Below are 18,775 nucleotides of genomic sequence, written 5' to 3' on the forward strand. Positions count from 1 at the left end.
TAAACACTAACATTGAAATCAACTCGAGATCTTCAGGGCATTACTTCCGTGATAACATTTCCTGAATAAAAACTAAAGAAAAATATATACAAATGATTTCACAATTTTGGAGTGTTGCTTCGTAGAACGAGAAAAAGAAAGCTGGAATTTCTGTTAAAGGCGTAGAGAGCTTAGGCAGATATATTCTCGACGTCGTTGATGGGTCTAATGCAGGGGTTCTCAGCCTGTGGGTCGCGAACCCCTTGGGGGTCGATTGACGATTTGCCAGGGGTCGCCTAAGACCATCGAAAATATGGATTGTTTTTGTCTACTCTTCTATTGTTGTATGTGTGTGTGAGGGGGAGGGGTCGCGGCAGAGTGGTGGATTGTAAAAAGGGGTCGCCGAGCTTAAAAGGTTGAGAACCGCTGGTCTTATGGAAGGCGACATTTTTTTAAAATCAATATAATTACAGAAATAATTGTCAGAGACAAGGCCTTTGACCTTGTTAGCAGAAGCGGTCTGTTTGCTGTACTAGAGAAAATCGGCTGCCCAAATAAGTTAAGAAAACTAGTGTCAGCTTTTCACGAAAATATGCAGGGTACCGTTCAGTTTGAAAGTTCTTCCTCCAGGCCATTCTCCATTAAGAGCGGTGTAAAACAAGGATGTGTACTGGCCCCTACACTATTTGGCATCTTCTTCTCAGTCGTACTATCCAGTGCTTTTAAATCCCTGGAAGACGGAATATACATCCATAGCAGATCCGATGGAAGGCTCTTTAACCTGGCACGTCTTAAAGCCAAAACGAAAAGGCGTCGTATCTTGATAAGGGAGCTGCTGTTTGCAGATGACGCGGCACTCGTATCTCACTCACAAGGAGGTCTACAGAAGCTAGTGAACGCCTTAGCAGCTGCTTGTCAAGAGTTTAGCCTTACTATAAGTCTCTCCAAGACCGAAATCCTGGCACAAGACGTCGCAGAAATACCTGTAATACAAATTGGGAACCACACCCTTTCAGTGGTGCAGGAATTTACCTACTTGGGTTCAACAATTGTCAGTAACCTAGACTTAGACATCGAGCTGACAAAAAGGATAGGAAAAGCTACCACAGCATTGGCAAAACTCTCCAAGCGCGTCTGGGAAAATGGTAAATTGACCACAGCAACCAAAATCCTAGTCTACAACGCCTGTGTTGTGAGCACTCTCCTTTATGGCAGTGAAAGCTGGTCAACATACATGTACCAAGAGCACAGATTGAATAGTTTCCACTTGCGCTGCCTGAGACGCATAATGGGCATCTCTTGGAGGGACCATGTCTCCAATCAGGAAGTTTTGAGATTGGCCAATATGAACAGCATGTATGCTCTCCTGACACAAAGAAGATTACGCTGGCTTGGACATGTCACCCGAATGCCAGATGGTAGAATCCCGAAAGATATCTTATATGCTGAGCTTGTGGAAGGAGTCAGACCCAAGGGCCGCCCAAGACTAACATATAGAGATGTCTGCAAGCGAGACATGAGAGCCTCAGGCATCAGTGAAAGTATGTGGGAAAACATAGCCAAAGACCGGAGTGCATGGAGACAGACTGTGCGTGCTGGGACAACCCTTGCTGAGAACAAAAGAATTGAAGCGGCTTTAATCAAGAGGGAAAAAAAGAAAGCTGCCCTGTCTGCTAGCCCTAAATCAGAGGAATACACATGTACGAATTGTGGCAAAGTCTGCCGTTCTAGAATTGGCTTGATTAGCCACACCAGATTCTGCCCCGTCTCAAGATTAAGCCAAAACCAGTGACTCACTTGGGCGCATCCATTGCCTTTCGAGACAAAAGGAGCCATATACAGAAATAACGTTTTTTTCATATATTCAAATTAATATATATTTTGTAGTCTGTGACATTTTCGATAAAATATTCTAATATTGTTGGCGTAGTCACCATAGATTTATTGCATATTGTAACATCTGATCATTATCTGCGCATCCGGAAGTAGTACCACGTTGCTATGGACGCCAGTTACACTAGATTTAAGAAAAACAGAAAGTCGCTGTTCATAAGTAACAATCCTGTGATCTCTTGGCTATGGTCGTATTACAAAGAGGAAATAAATAAAAAAAAATATTCTTGCTGAATTAGATTCATTTCCGCTTTTAACTCATGTCACTTTAAAGAAATAACAAGACCCAATAGGAAAGGCGTCAAGGCAAGTACTAACCTAAAGCCAAGTGTACTGACTATGGTTAAAAACAGATATCTTAATTCTCTGTTCTGTTCACCATTCGTTTGAATTATTTGTTACAGATTTAAATGATTTGTCAGCCATCCAGATTTAAAGCATCGGATGTAGTTAAAAATGTAAAGGCCCTGGGCTGATCTTTGTGAGAATCACAGCCCAGTTGACTGCAGTGTCAGGTCTTGATCTTGTAGCCGGAGGCCTTGACAATGACCCCATTAAAAATGGATAAATAGGCCGCACCAAAAACGTTGAAACGTGTATTTTGATGTGCGTGTGTGTTTTCGTATAGTGCATTATTTATGTTTCTTTTTTTGTTTTTTTCAATTAAAAAAGGAAATGAAATAATTTGAAACAGAAGTGGCCACGGAGCAGAGTGCTAAGGGAAAAAGATTTCCTTAAAAATACTTCAACCCTAAAAATGGATGTATAAACACATCCACATGTGGTGCTTTCATAAATAATATGGAGTTATGGGTCTTGTATTAAAAAAAAATATGGAGTTATCATTCTTGTATAAATATATGGAGTTATGGGTCTTCTCATCACTGATATTGTGCGCACAATGCATCTTGTAAGAACAGCAACTCCTGGCAACGATTATATTGTGTTTCTTTTCTTATCGTTGCTTTATTTCCCCTGTCAATTAAATTATTAATTTTAACTATTAGTGCAAAGTGTTCCGATTCTATCTCTTTATAGCCAATGGTTGAAGCTCGTTAACAAAAGAAGGAAGAAATATTTTCGCTGTCAGAGGGGACAAGAAATGATTTCTTATTTCAAGCAGATCGTAACACTTTTAGCTAAAAGATCCTCTTAGATGGGAACAGCAAAAAAAAGGAAGTAGATATACATTAAAATGTTGTCGGTAAATTCAACATGATACGAATATTTGTTAGTATATTTTCCAGTCCACAAAGTGAAAAAAAAGCTAATCAGTTTATCTGAATAAATGAAAGGAATTATAGTTTCAAATACCTTCCTTCATTAATAAAATAACATGGATCCACTGTATGTTTTCTTAGAACTTCTAAGTGTTCACCACACAAACAAGATACATTGAAAAAACAGAAAACATTTAAAAACACAAAACATTTAAAAACACAAAACACCAGAGAAAAGAAAAAAAAAGTTTGTATTCTTCTGAAAATCACAAATTGTAATAAGACTTCGACATTATTTCCTGTTTATATTTTTGATACAGATGTTTCATATGTCCAAACAACAAATGTAAAATAGCGAATAGTTCGTAACTGATGGAGAGTTACTTTTAACCTAAGTATAATCCAGAAATGTTAGTTTTGAAGCTCCTCTAATACAGTAAGACCATACGCTAGAGAAGACCTCAACACTGAGCTGCGACATCGCAACCTGTGGGCAGTGGAGACCAATAGCTCGTTGCCACGTCGTACAGACTTGTGATGTGGCAACGAGCTATTTATCTAAACTGCCCACAGTCTGTGACGTTGCAAGTCAGTGTTCAGGCCTTCCATGACGATGGCTATAATAATAAAAGAAAAGTCTGAACTTTAAAATCAAAACAAAACAATTTGTTTACTAAACAAGCGTTTTCACTCTTCCATGCATATCTCCAAGGACCAGGGGGGACATCGAACATCACGTGACGCCTGGAGGATCATGTCCCAGTGATGTCAAGCACTCTAGAATAATGACACACGAGAAAAAGGATTGTGATGTGACGTCGCCCAGTGGTCGAGGATCAGACAAACTTCGATTCCGTGAGGTCCACCCAGCATTGAAGAGCGCACAGATGATGCTTGGCCTTGCACGCTGAGAAACCTTTGCGCGTCCTTGAAGTTTTCGCACATTGAACGAATTCCGGTGCGCAAGTCTGGACATAACAGCCTGCAAATATTAACAATAACAAATTATCAAAATAATAATAATAATAGTATTTTAATTTCTATAGTGCTGTTAGCAGACACAATGTAAGCTCAAGGTACTATGAGAACTTAACAGACATAATGTAAGCTCAAGGTACTATGAGAACTTAACAGACACAATGTAAGCTCAAGGTACTATGAGAACTTAACAGACACAATGTAAGCTCAAGGTACTATGAGAACTGAACAGACACAATGTAAGCTCAATGTACTATGAGAACTTAACAGACACAATGTAAGCTCAAGGTACTATGAGAACTTAACAGACACAATGTAAGCTCAAGGTACTATGAGAACTTAACAGACACAATGTAAGCTCAAGGTACTATGAGAACTTAACAGACACAATGTAAGCTCAAGGTACTATGAGAACTGAACAGACACAATGTAAGCTCAAGGTACTATGAGAACTTAACAGACACAATGTAAGCTCAAGGTATTATGAGAACTGAACAGACATAAATGCGAGAGTTAAAATGATAAACACATTTAATTAAGTATTAGAGGTAGGTCTAAATGCATGCTTATTGTTTTACACATTAAAATAATGATCATGCTGTCAGAACTTGTATTGGTATAAATCACAATGTCTTCGATTCCGAAGATTAAGATGAGTGCAGTGTTTCTCATGACAACACAGCCCAGTTGCGACCTGCATATTTTTCCGCATCTCATGCAGACAAAGCTTTTTTTCGCCAGCGGTCTACTTAAGTTTTCGTCTTCTGAGCCAGTCTACAATAAGGGATTTTCTTTTGGTTTCAAATGTGTGTCCCGCGGCTTTTGTGAGAACTCTATAACTGCCTCTTTCCGAGGTCATGTGCTGCCAGCTACTTTCCTCTATGTCAGTGAGGGCGAAATGGCGCCTGAGTTGATCTTTGTAGCGCTTAAAAGGGGGGGGGGGGCACTTCTGTTACGCCGATTTCCTTTAAGCTTACCAAAAAAGATATCCTTTGGAATGCGGTAGTCTTCCATGCAAGATAAGTGTCCGACCCAGTGCAGCTATCAAAGGCTAATTATATTTTCTATACTGGGTGGGATAGCACAAGGGAAAAGTCAAAGACTTTAGCATCATCTAATATCTACATATAATTCAATGTGCATAAGTTTGAAGCCTTCCATGAAAAAATAAGTGAAATGTTAAGGACCTAATTCACATCATCATTAATTCATTAAAAATAGTCAAACATAATTTATTTTAGCTAAGCCACTGCAGCAGCCTTAGTTGTAACAGATTGTAAAATTTCTTTTGAAAATACTTAGTTTTACAAAAGTTAAAGCTATGAACTTTTTTGCAAGTACTATATTTTAGCCTTGCTATGCCATTTTGGATTTACATATTATAAGTTATTTATTTTTTTATCTTAGTACAATAAACTTTCTAACAGCAAAAAATGTAACAAAAAAAAAAAAAAAGCTTTTCCTATATTTTGGTTTTCTATCCTTAGATTCTGGGCCGAACTTAGGCCACTGTAACCTATACGGTCGCAGTGAGCCCCGCACTTTTATAGACCCCGCGCTAATTCTAAACTTCCTGATTTTCCAGAGGCTAGTGGAAAACTCTTGTAATTGCAAAATATACCAAAAGTTTCTGGAAATCTGAAATTAAAAATCTGAAAACTAAAAAAATCTTGAAAATAGACAAAAATGTCATTTTGGGAGTGACAATCCTACGAGCGATAAAAAAATGGCATTGTCAGCTTTCATTTAATAAAACATTTATTGTAAAGACTAGGCCCCGCGCAATCCGTTTCGCATAGGGCCCCGCAATAGCTAGGACCGGCCCTGCTTAGATCCATCTTAAGTTTTTTGTTTTTGTTTTTGACGTTCCTTTAGAGATCACCTTCACCTATCTCTGAGTCTGTTGGACCATTGGGACACCACGCAAGATTTGTCGACCTCTTTCTCCATTCCTATCTTTTGCCTCTGATAGAACTTCTTTCATTCTTTTCTGTCGTCTTTTCAGCGGCTTTCTCAATTTAGAAAATTATTAAATCCCAGCTCAAGCCTCCTCGTGCAAGTTTCGAACTTTTAGACAATCGAGAAGACAGTTAAAAGCGCGAACCACAAGACCAGGAATTCGTCAAATAACGAGCTTTGGTAGTGTAACAAATTGATGATGATATAAACAAGAATCAAGAATTATTTAACAGCAGCGATATAACACTGTCATTTGAAATTAAAATAACATACTGACATACAGATGGACTGCTAGAATAACGGACAAACTACTCAAAACTGCTAAAGTCTTTCGCCCTTTCATGTGCCGCTAAAATGAATTAAAAAAATAAAAAGAATTTTTTTTTTTTGGAAGAAAGGCCATTTCTGTAAGAAATTAAAAAGCATAAAGAGTTTGTTTCCAACAGCTGGGGGGGGGGGAGGTGAAAGATGTGCAATTGTTGGGGAAAAGGAAAAGAAAACATTTTCTACTTTCATTTCTGGCTCTGCTTTTGAGTTGTTCTTGCATACAAAGCCAAAGATAACAATGTCAAGGACACACTCAAGCTCAACGCCTCAAGGCATTACGTTTTCGGTAGCGTCTAATTCCTAAGCAGGTCAATCATGTCAATGGCGGTAACAAGTTCTGATTATTTTCTTTCCGTGGCTTATATTCAATTATTTTTTCAATGGAGAAAAAAAAAAGCATTAATATAAGTAGCGCTTTAAAAAGCCGACACACTTGGTTAAGCAAGAAATCAGAGTGTTTACTGAAGCAAAGCCAGGTGAGATCTGGGACTGACTTTCTGCCAATAGCCACAGGTTTTAGCAGTGGCGTAGCTAAGAACTGCCATCATTTGGGACCCCCGGGGGGCTTGACCTCTTAAGGGGCCCTTGCATTTTGACATTCGACATCATGGCATGAGCTAATGGCATATTATTTTATATTTAATGTAAAATAAAAATTCGAACACACATTTGGGGCCCCCTCAAGTGGTTGCTCGGGGATATTTTCTAATTCTCTCCACCCCCCATCCCCATCATCATAGCTACGCCACTGGGTTTTAGGTCACAAAATCAATGAGTCATTGAGATAATTAAATACACAAATTGAAAAGAAAGGTGTGAAATTGAAATAGTCATGGGAGACACATTCAATAAGTTGTTGATGTTGTTGTTGATGTTTATAGAGAGTATAAGAAGGGAATCAGCCGTTACTAATTTGTTTCAATAGTGTGAGGAATATTTTTTTGCAAGCTCAAATACAAAGTTCAGTCAGTCAATTGATTGGATTTTGAACACAAGACAAAATATTTCCATTCATGAGCAGCATATCATTACGAGATGGTGGACAGCTTTTAACACGGTCAAGTCAAAAGCAAATAGCAAGAGAACGATCGTAATAAGAAACTGAAGAATTCAAAACGAGGCAGAGGGAGCAGCTATTGTTTTATTTTATCTGTCCCATTCATTACTAGTTAAAACAAATTTGATCTGAATATCGTTTTTTTTTATCGTGCTGGAAATAATTTCAACGACTCTTTTTTCCCCCCATATATACCCTGATTTCATCAAATAATTATGCCAATTTATCTCCCTTGAAAGTATGTATAAATATAATTTTGTGAGAATAATGGATATCTAATGGAAGATAGAGGTGCACAAGCTAATGAAATAAAATTATGGTCATCCAAACACCGATTCGTTGTAAGAGACAGGAAGTTGCACTTCTAGTTCGAACACAATATAACCATTTCAATCAAAAGCATGTAATTAAACATGACTATAACATGTCTTGGTAACCGAAGACAAGTAAATGACCCCAGATGGCTGCCTGGTCGTGCGGTTTGCGCGCTGGACTGTCGTTCGGATTTATCGACGGTCGAGGGTTCAAACCCTGCCCATTCCCATCCCCCGTCGTCCTGCGGGAGGTTTGGACTAGGAAGTAAACTATCTTCAACTCTGAAGGAACATCCGAAACATGTGAAAACAAAACAAAAACAAGATGTTCGATTCTTTGGGATTATTGTCTCAGTCAGCCCAGCAGAAGTATGGCCCGAGTAGCCTCCCTAGAAACTCATTTCATTAAGAGCCTGTCACGTGCTAATCTGACTTGAAAGAGAGGGATAGATGGCTACATAGTTTTTCATGTTTTTTTTTTTTAATTTTTTTAAAATTTTATTCTAGTTTATCAACACTTTTCTTATCACAAACAGTGACACTATTACAGTGGACATTTTTTTCCAATACCGTAGTAATATATCTTCGTAACATAAAAAAAATCCAAACTATCCTCCTACAACTTTGAAATAAGTGGATTAAACTCTTGACCTAATTTATGTAGATTACTCAAATGTCGATCTTCTTCACGTACCTATATAAAAATGACTCTACAATGGATTATGATATGACTAAGTTAAAACATAGACAGAAATGTGTTTTAGCAGACAGAAGTGTGTGTGTGTGTTTTAGCAGACAGAAGTGTGTGTGTGTTAGTAGATAGAAGTATGTGTGTTAGCAGATGAAACTGATTATTTTATTAAGAACAGGGTTTAGGTTTCTAGCTGTACAACTCGGAAACAATTCAAGACCCATATGGAATTAAACAACTCTTCTTTTGTGTGTGTGTGTGTGTCTGTAGGTGAGAGTAAACTTGTGTTAATATCACCGTGCCTTTCTTTTGGTGCACTTACTTATGTATTGAAAGATCTAGCTTAACACACCAGCCGTGTTCTCTCCCTTGGCTTCGTTCTTAATGACCTGCCTTGAGTGCCTTTTGGAACTTGGTGACAGACATGAGCTCATGACATTGCCATTACCAGGTGTCATTATTTTGTCACTCGCTTGTGCTGCCATCTTCTAAGTGCATTTGTTCCATATATACATTCAGAATGACGTTCTCTTCGGTAAACTTGGCAAGTAGACAACAATAATACGCTACAGCCTTAAGTTAACGTATTGTTCCCAGTGCTACACTATAGCCTAATGCTAGCATATTGGTCCAGTGCTAACATATTGGTCCAATGCTACACTATAGTCCAGCGCTAACATATTGGTTCAGTGCTACACTATAGTCTAATGCTAACATATTGGTCCAGTGCTACACTACAGCCCAGCGCTAACATATTGGTCCAGTGCTACGCTACAGCCCAGCGCTAACATATTGGTCCAGTGCTAACATATTGGTCCAGTGCTACGCTACAGCCCAGCGCTAACATATTGGTCCAGTGCTACGCTACAGCCCAGCGCTAACATATTGGTCCAGTGCTACACTACAGCCCAGCGCTAACATATTGGTCCAGCGCTATGCTACATCACCATGCGAAGCTATTATAGTAAGGTTTGTCTTTGAGTCCAAAGATTAATGAGGAATGCAGTATTTCCCGTGGCAAATCATCCCCCAGCTGTGACCCACATATTTTACCACATTCATGGCAAGCATAACCATTGTCCGCCGGTGGTCGATTAAGATTTTCTTTTCGCCGTCTACGTCTGTCCTCGGCAGCTGATTTTCTTTTGGTCTCAAATGTGTATCCGCGGCCTTTGTAAGTGAACTCCAGCTGTCTCGTTCTGAAGCCGTATGCTACCAGATGCTCTCTGTCAGCTAAGGCAAGTTGGCGGTAGTCCCTCTATAGTACTCTATACTGTCCATACCGAAGTTCGCAAGGACATCGCTGTTTGTAATACGGTCTTGCTATATGCGAAGCTATAGCCCAATGCTAACCTACATCTCGAATGATACTAAGCTACAGATCAATGCTTAATATTAACAGAAAGAGAGAGAAAGACAAATAAACAGACAGACAGAAAACAAGAGACAAAGAAGTACAGACAAGACATAGAGATACAGAGAGTGGTCTACAATTACAACATAATTTATTATTATTAATTAACATCTAATTGTATAAGTTCAGTGTTGGCTCTATTGGAAATGAAAAAAAACAAAGGTGCACATTTTACTCGGTCAATTTTGTTCTAATATCATTATCGCTTTACAAAAATGCACTTTATTTCTTTGGCGAATGGGAAGGGGTATTTTATTTTAGGGTAGATAATTCAATGTAATGTAAATCTTTGAATTAAATGGGTAATGGAAATATATTTCATTTTAAATCGATATCAACATGGCTTCAAAACGCCAGCAACCCAAAATTTCGTTTTTCCCATGGTCGATAATTGTTAGACGAGTTTCGTTTATTTGATCAAAACTAAAATGAGCCGGAAGTACTTTTTTCCTTCTATATGTTTTGCATTTTCAGTACTCTTTTTAAATTGGTCGTTGTACTGGCCACATGACACCCTCGTTAAACACCGGCCTTATAAACAGATGACCTTTATATCAACTGCCTGAAAGGGTTACTTTACCTAGACTTCACAAGTTATATGCATTCAAACTAGAAATGACTCCATATGTACAGCAATAACTTTGAGTGAAATCTCTGGAAGTGGTACAAATATGATCTTAGTTGATGGAAAAACGTGAATGCCAACAATTGATGCCCCTCCCCCCCCATTCAATGGAAGACGGGGCCTGTCTAGATCTAATGTCCGACCCCATCATCTGGTACTTTCACATGATCACTTACTGAGGGGGAACAAGTGAAAGAAAAAAGGTTGCAGCGTGGGAGGACAGCGTGATGAATGAAAACAGAAAATTTTCCCTGGTCAGTTCTACGAAACTTGCATTGACCAACATATTCATGGTTATTTTTAGTACATATCTTGACACCGCGGTTTGTAGGACAAACGACACATGAGTTGACACAGCTGCTTGTAGGACACATCATACATGTGTATACACAGTGGCTAGTATTTTTTTCCAAAAGATATATATATATATATATATGTATATAGACTGTCATATGTCTAGGAATCCTTGTCCATCCAGTTTCCATCCATGAATTGAAACAAGAATAGCAAAGATATAAGATAACCAATGAGGAAGTGCTACGAAGAGCAGGGTGCCAGGACATCCGCTCTGTTATCAGCAGCAGACGCCTTGGCTGGCTTGGCCACCTTCGTAGAATGCCAGTAGGTCGACTTCCACAAGACATTCTGTATGGCGATCTAATAGAAGGCAGGAGAGCCGCTGGTCGCCCACTTTTACGTTATACGAATGTATGCAAACGCGACATGAAGCTCTTCAAAATCGACGCTAGCAGCTGGGAAAGAATAGCACTGGATAGATCCACAAGGAAAGAGCGGGTCTCGGATTGCAGATGCCATACACAACAGAAGCAGAAGGAAGGGTGAAAACGAAGCGGCACCTGGTGATTACATATGCCCAACCTGTGACCGCAGCTGTGTAAAAAGGATTGGCCTCTTTAGTCACACAAGAAGTTGCAAAGTGAAAAGATCGTCTCTCGAGACGTAAAATGCCACGGGTATGCATTAGGACAGAATAAATCTGTGCGATTAGAAATACTTTTACCAATTGTTTTTGGTTAGCTTTTAGTTTTCTTAATGGCTATGAAGAAAAGGGAAATGGAGGGGGGGTGAAGGGGGGTATCTTGTAATTGTTTACATGACCTTTTTTTCTTTTTTTAAATGCATAAAAAAACTGTTCACTCAGGGCTCGAGTCTTCAAGTGGACTCATTCAACTTATACCACCACATCTTTCTGTACGGCTTCTTTCCATTGGTGAAGATACAAAACAAAATAATTGATTACCAATAAATTAAGTACTAATTAATTAGTTAATTAACTAATGGATAACAATACAGTGACTTAGTCTAAGGTAAATGAATACAATGACCTAACGGACCTATCCTAACGTCATTAGCATAATGACCTATCCTATGGTAAAGAACACAACGACCTAACCTATGGCCAACAACAAAATGACCTAGCTAAACTAAGATAATGTAAACAACACGATGGTCTAACTTACGATTGACACCAGAATGACCTAATGTTGACCTAACTTATGGAATACAATAAAATTACCTAACCTATGGTAAACAATATGATGACCTGACCTATGATAAGCAACACCTAGCTTACGGTAAACAATACAATGACATAACCCATTTCCCACTAACTATTTCTATTTATCATAACATTGAAAGATAACTGAAATGATAATAGGAAAAAAACAACTTATTATCCTGACTAAAATTTCATTCCGTGGGTTATCGTATCATTTTGAGTTTGCTATTCATAGAAACTAATCTTTTGAACCAAATCACTGGAATATGAAAAAGTTTGGAGCGAAATTGATGCATTCAAATTTAAAGCTATATGATATTGAAATTAAATCAGAAACTTGATGCACTCAGACTTTAGACAGATAATTATTAAAAGTATCCATTTTTGAGTGGCTGTAACATTCAGACACGCCAAGAGTACAGGTGAAAAATTGGAAGTCATTAACTTCTCTTAGACATTGGATCACGCCTACAAGAGTTCGTTTGGTTATCTTTGTGTAGATGTGCATGTGTGGTTGTCTTTGTGCAGATGTGTATATGCGGTTGTCTTTGTGCAGATGTGTATGTGTGGTTGTCTTTGTTCGGGTATGTTTGTGTGGTTATCTTTGTGCAGATTTGTATATGCAGTTATCTTTGTGCAGATGTGTATATGCGGTTGTCTTTGTGCAGATGTGTATGTGTGGTTGTCTTTGTGCGGGTATGTTTGTGTGGTTATCTTTGTGCAGATGTGTATGTGTGGTTTTCTTTGTGCAGATGTGTATATGCGGTTGTCTTTGTGCAGATGTGTATATGCGGTTGTCTTTGTGCAGATGTGTATGTGTGGTTGTCTTTGTGCGGGTATGTTTGTGTGGTTATCTTTTTGCAGATGTGTATGTGTGGTTGTCTTTGTGCAGATGTGTATATGCGGTTGTCTTTGTGCAGATGTGTATGTGTGGTTGTCTTTGTACGGCTGTGTTTATGAGGTTATCTTTGTGCAGATGTGTATGTGTGTTTGTCTTTGTGCAGATGTGTATGTGTGGTTTTCTTTGTGCAGATGTGTATATGCGGTTGTCTTTGTGCAGTTGTGTATGTGTGGTTGTCTTTGTGCAGATGTGTATGTGTGGTTGTCTTTGTGCAGATGTGTATGTGTGGTTGTCTGACTTTGTGCAGATGTGTATGTGTGGTTGTCTTTGTGCGTGTATGTTTGTGTGGTTATCTTTGTGCAGATGTGTATGTGTGGTTGTCTTTGTGCAGATGTGTATATGCGGTTGTCTTTGTGCAGATGTGTATGTGTGGTTGTCTTTGTACGGCTGTGTTTATGAGGTTATCTTTGTGCAGATGTGTATGTGTGGTTGTCTTTGTACGGCTGTGTTTATGTGGTTATCTTTGCGTGTGTGTGTTTGTGTGGTTGTATTTGTGCGTGTGTATTTGTGTGGTTACCTTTGTGCGAGTGCGTATGTGTGGTTGCCTTCATAAGTGTGTGTTATGTGGTTGTCTTTGTGCGGGTATGTTTGTGTGGTTGTCTTACTGCGTCTGTGTTCGTGTTGAAGTACGTGAAAAACAAAGAAAAATTAAAGCAAGCAAAGTTCTTAGAATGAGTTGTCAAACCAACGCGCCTCATCCCATCTCTTTTGAAAGTCATCACATCTCTAGCATTCTAAAATTTCGCACCACATTTTTAAATATCTCCTTTGAAATCTGATGACGTATTATTTGTATCATTCACTCTAGCTAGCACCCACATCAGTTTATTGATTCTTCTGCTCGATATACTTTCATGAATTGACATCTCTACATAGCTTGGTATAGTATATACTATGAAAGATACATGTACCATTTGAACTAACACGCGTGCAATAGATTTACAAAGTATCAGATGAATCTATTGGATTGATTTCATTGATTAATAGATGCTCATTAGTATAACACTTTTTACATAAACAGTTGATGGAAATTTTGAAGAAAAAAAAACATTTTAAAGAGTTAACGAGATTGCAAAGAAGAAAAAAAAATGATCTGGTAATAAAAAAAAAATTGACATTAATTTTGTGCAGTGAGAAGGGAAGTAATTGAAATAAACCGGAGAGATTAGCCTCCCCTGTCCATTTGTTTTGTTGTTTGGAGAAAAATGACTTAACTTTCTCTCTAGCCGTGTGTGTGTGTGTTTGTTTAAATGGGCTGGTGGTGAACTTGTAATCAGGCGTAATGATAAACTGTAAAGAAGATCTAGTTTGAAATCAGAGTGGGCTGTGAGTGTCGAGACAGATATGGCTTATAAAATGGGAGGGTATGGAACCTTGGTGTTGCTTTGAGGGACGAGGGGGGACTGCATGCATATTTCGTGTTTTTTGTTTTCAAATTGACAGACATAGACAACTTGTATTAGGACATGATGTAATGGAAGAACGTAATGGACAAGACAGAAGCCCTATCACAAGACAAGGGTTAGCCAGATTCCATTCATAATATATCTTTAAACTTAGTTCACAATGTGAAAAAATGTGTTTATAGAACAGCTGTGAATAACATTACCGTATGTACAGTCATGAATAAAAATATGCTTGCACAGCAATAAATAATACTGAATGAACAGTCATAAATATCATCACACAGCTATAAACAAAGTCATTAAATGACTTATTACACAGCTATAAACAGTCATTCAACTTATTGCGTGAAAAGTATTTTTTTTATCTTCAAAATATTGTATAGATTACAAAATTCCATCTATTTGGTAAAAGAATTTGAGGATTCAATATGAATTTCAGTCTAATTTACATTCTCTTTCTTTTTTTGTAAATAATATAGCTTGAAATGAATTGATATTTGCGCAAAAATACCATCAATTCTTTAAACACGTAAAGTCTTGTTTCCCTAATGAGAAAAGACAAAATTTAAAGCCGTGATGCCCAGCCTACGGCCTGCAGACCATATCCAGCCCTTATCGCTGCGCTAGCCGGCCTCTCTAAACTTTTGCCCTCTGTGATAATTGAAGCTGAAGTTCGATTTCATTAATCTCGACGATTTGTTGTTTGTGTCGATGTGATCCATGACAACAGTGTCGATGTGATCCATGACAACAGTGTCGATGTGATCCATGACAACAGTGTCGATGTGATCCATGACAACAGTGTCGATGTGATCCATGACAACAGTGTCGATGTGATCCATGACAACAGTGTCGATGTGATCCATGACAACAGTGTCGATGTGATCCATGACAACAGTGTCGATGTGATCCATGACAACAGTGTCGATGTGATCCATGACAACAGTGTCGATGTGATCCATGACAACAGTGTCGATGTGATCCATGACAACAGTGTCGATGTGATCCATGACAACAGTGTCGATGTGATCCATGACAACAGTGTCCATGTGATCCATGACAACAGTGTCGATGTGATCCATGACAACAGTGTCCATGTGATCCATGACAACAGTGTCCATGTGATCCATGACAACAGTGTCGATGTGATCCATGACAACAGTGTCGATGTGATCCATGACAACAGTGTCGATGTGATCCATGACAACAGTGTCGATGTGATCCATGACAACAGTGTCCATGTGATCCATGACAACAGTGTCGATGTGATCCATGACAACAGTGTCGATGTGATCCATGACAACAGTGTCGATGTGATCCATGACAACAGTGTCCATGTGATCCATGACAACAGTGTCGATGTGATCCATGACAACAGTGTCGACGTGATCCATGACAACAGTGTCGATGTGATCCATGACAACAGTGTCGATGTGATCCATGACAACAGTGTCGATGTGATCCATGACAACAGTGTCCATGTGATCCATGACAACAGTGTCGATGTGATCCATGACAACAGTGTCGATGTGATCCATGACAACAGTGTCCATGTGATCCATGACAACAGTGTCGATGTGATCCATGACAACAGTGTCGATGTGATCCATGACAACAGTGTCGATGTGATCCATGACAACAGTGTCGATGTGATCCATGACAACAGTGTCGATGTGATCCATGACAACAGCGTCCATGTGATCCATGACAACAGCGTCGAAAAATGTCGCCAAATTTAAACAAAAATGTCAAGCACCGAAAGTCTTGGACAAATAGGAAATAATGTGATGACACAGAAGTTCATGATATAATATTATTTCATTTTTAACATTTGATCATATTGATGAAGCTATAAATAAATCAAACAAAGCATAAGGGTTTATTAAAAGAAATTTCTATAAATCAAATAAGAACATAAAACTTAAATGTTATTTAACCTTGGTTAGGCCAATAATAGAATATGCATCCTCTGTTTGGGACCCCTCAACTCAAGAAAACATTAAGAAACTAGAACAGACACAAAATAGAGCAGTGAGATTCATAACAAACGAATATTCACATGTGACTAAAGTAACACCTTTAGTTAAATCACTAAATTTAGAAAGCCTTCAGGACAGAAGACTCAAAAGTAAAGTAGCAATTTTACATAAAACACGGAACCATAATCTTCAAATACAAAATTTAATAAAATACTCAGAAAGACACAAAGATAAAGGCACATTCCTCATTCCATATGCTAGGACAAATTTGTACAAATGCTCCTTCTTCCCTAGTGGTATTAGAGCATGGAATGGGTTGCCTGAGCTAGACAGGAAAACCAGTGACTTGGCAGAATTTAAGTCATTGGTTAACATGCATGACTGAATGCATGACGATTAGGACGTAATCATCTTCTTTTTTGAAGTAACGTCTGTATTATATGAGAAGAAGAAGATCAACCTTTTTTTTTTAGCAACACTTTTTTAACAACCCTTTTTTATTAAACGATCCAGTTATTGTACAATATTTTAAGATTTCGTTGACGACTGTTTATTCACTCTTATTGGATAGCTTTGTTTCGTATACAAGGATGCCTTTGTGTGAGCGCGACATACATTTTTCCCGTTTTCTGTCGCCGCTGTAAATTGTTGTAGAAGTTGCTAGGCTCTTGCACGCTGTGCCTAACCAAACGGAGGTAACATTGAAATAACGAAAGGCCAACAATAGAAATTAGTCGACGCTGATACTGAATGTCGAACAAGAAGTTGAATAATAACGAAAGGGGGGCCGTCAAAAAAAAAAAGCTCCTCACTCTAAAGACGTCAAGAGTCTTTTTACATCGGTTGATATTTCGCTATTCATCATCAAAACCTAGTCTAGTTTTTACTAGTCGCGTCATTGTCTCAAAGTCAAAACGTCTCCTAATTACGAAACAAATAATTAATTCCTAATCGTGCATAGTAAAAAGTGGACTTACTATAGAGTGAGGCGACATTACTTTCTGGGTCATTGTCATCATTTGAATCTTGCTCACTATCTTTGTAGTTGGATTCTGTAATGAAAAGTAATACAAAGATATTTCTGTCAAATAATATTAAAATAAAGGAAGCCATTTTGTAGCCTTGACGTCAGATACTTACAAAATCTTTAAAATCACCAGATTGAAAAAAAAAAGTATACTTAAAAAAAATAAGACTCGATTTGAAATTTTTTTATCCAGTTGGAAAAATCTTTAGAGCAACGAAGCAGAGATGCTGCCACAATAGATGTTTTCAACAAGAAATAATTTAAAGAGAATGTCAACTAGAAATGCTAACAACTCTACACTGAGAAACTAAAAGAAGGTGATTCTGTGAAACAAAATAATTTGTTTTAGATTAAATACTTTAACAGTAACATGTTTTGCGGATCCTTTGAGATCTTAGCAGTGCTCTAAAACAAGTCAAATAAAAAAACAACAACTCGAAATTGCATCAATCATTTGGAATCAATCATCTGATGCAGTGTTTCCCAAACTGTGTTCCGCGAGGACTGAATAGGTGTGCCACGAACTACTGGAATAACAACTAGTAGGCCACTACTTGCATTTATGTTTCTACAAAAATAAGAAAAGTGTTTCGCTAAATACTCAGTATGTGCGAAGTGTTTTGTTAGGAACTCAAGTTTGAGAAACAGTGAAATATTATTAATAGATCAAGAAATTATAAATTTGTGCAATTGAAATATTTGTAAAACTAATTGTGTTCTGTTTAGAGCAACTTTCTTGTTCAGTGCGCAATGACCCTATCAAAAAGTGTGTGTGTGGGGGGGGGGGGAGCGGTATATGGTCAACGACTAATTAATTACATAATTGTTAATTTTTTTAATTGACTCAGTGTTGATATCGAAAATGAAAATTTGTGTAAAATTTCAACTTGATCCAAAGATAGGAAGCTGTTTAAGTTACGAAAAGATTCCATAAAAACAGACAGACAGTAAGACAGACAGATAGACGAAGTGAGTTAATATAAACTTCGTAACAGGTAAAAATAAAAATACTTTCAAAACAACAGCAACAACAAAAACAAAGCGCAACTATATATCTCATCAAGATTACAAAGACAGTTTGTGTAGAAACACAAACTCAAAATCGGCCCCCGAAGTGGTCCACCCAGGCAGGCTTCAATATTTACAGAAATAACATCCAAATGAAATTATATCAAAGACAAATGAGAGATAAGAATGGAGAAAGAAGGTTGACAGATCTTGTGTAGTGCCCCAACGGTACAGCTGATCAAAGGATAGGTGCATTGAATGCAAAGTTAGATGTGAACCTGGCCTAACTAGTTCCCCTTTCAGACCTTGTGGTCTATAGGGCAGATAAAGTTTAACTGTTTTTGTGGCATACGGTTAACGTTAATGTAGCCAGCACAACGACCAACCGCCTTTACTTTTCCCCAACTAATGTCAGGTACCCATTAGAGCTGGGTGGACTCAGAGGCGTCTAAGGATTCCGAAGTAGAAAATCCCAGTC

General features: G+C 38.1%; 1 protein-coding gene across 1 annotated transcript in view; it reads right to left on the reverse strand.

The window, feature by feature from the left end:
• Positions 1-3,325: 3,325 nt before the first annotated feature.
• Positions 3,326-18,775, reverse strand: part of LOC106064171 (uncharacterized) — a 75,085-nt gene continuing 59,635 nt past the window's right edge. Inside the window, exons 4-5 of the mRNA XM_056030891.1 lie at positions 17,240-17,314; positions 3,326-4,074 (exon numbers count right to left, since the gene is read on the reverse strand). Coding sequence (XP_055886866.1) covers positions 3,929-4,074; positions 17,240-17,314 — 221 coding nt within the window. The 3' untranslated portion in view covers positions 3,326-3,928. The remainder of the gene's footprint in view (positions 4,075-17,239; positions 17,315-18,775) is intronic.

Source organism: Biomphalaria glabrata, chromosome 5 (assembly GCF_947242115.1).
Source record: "Biomphalaria glabrata chromosome 5, xgBioGlab47.1, whole genome shotgun sequence".
In the NCBI taxonomy this organism is placed as follows: domain Eukaryota; kingdom Metazoa; phylum Mollusca; class Gastropoda; family Planorbidae; genus Biomphalaria; species Biomphalaria glabrata.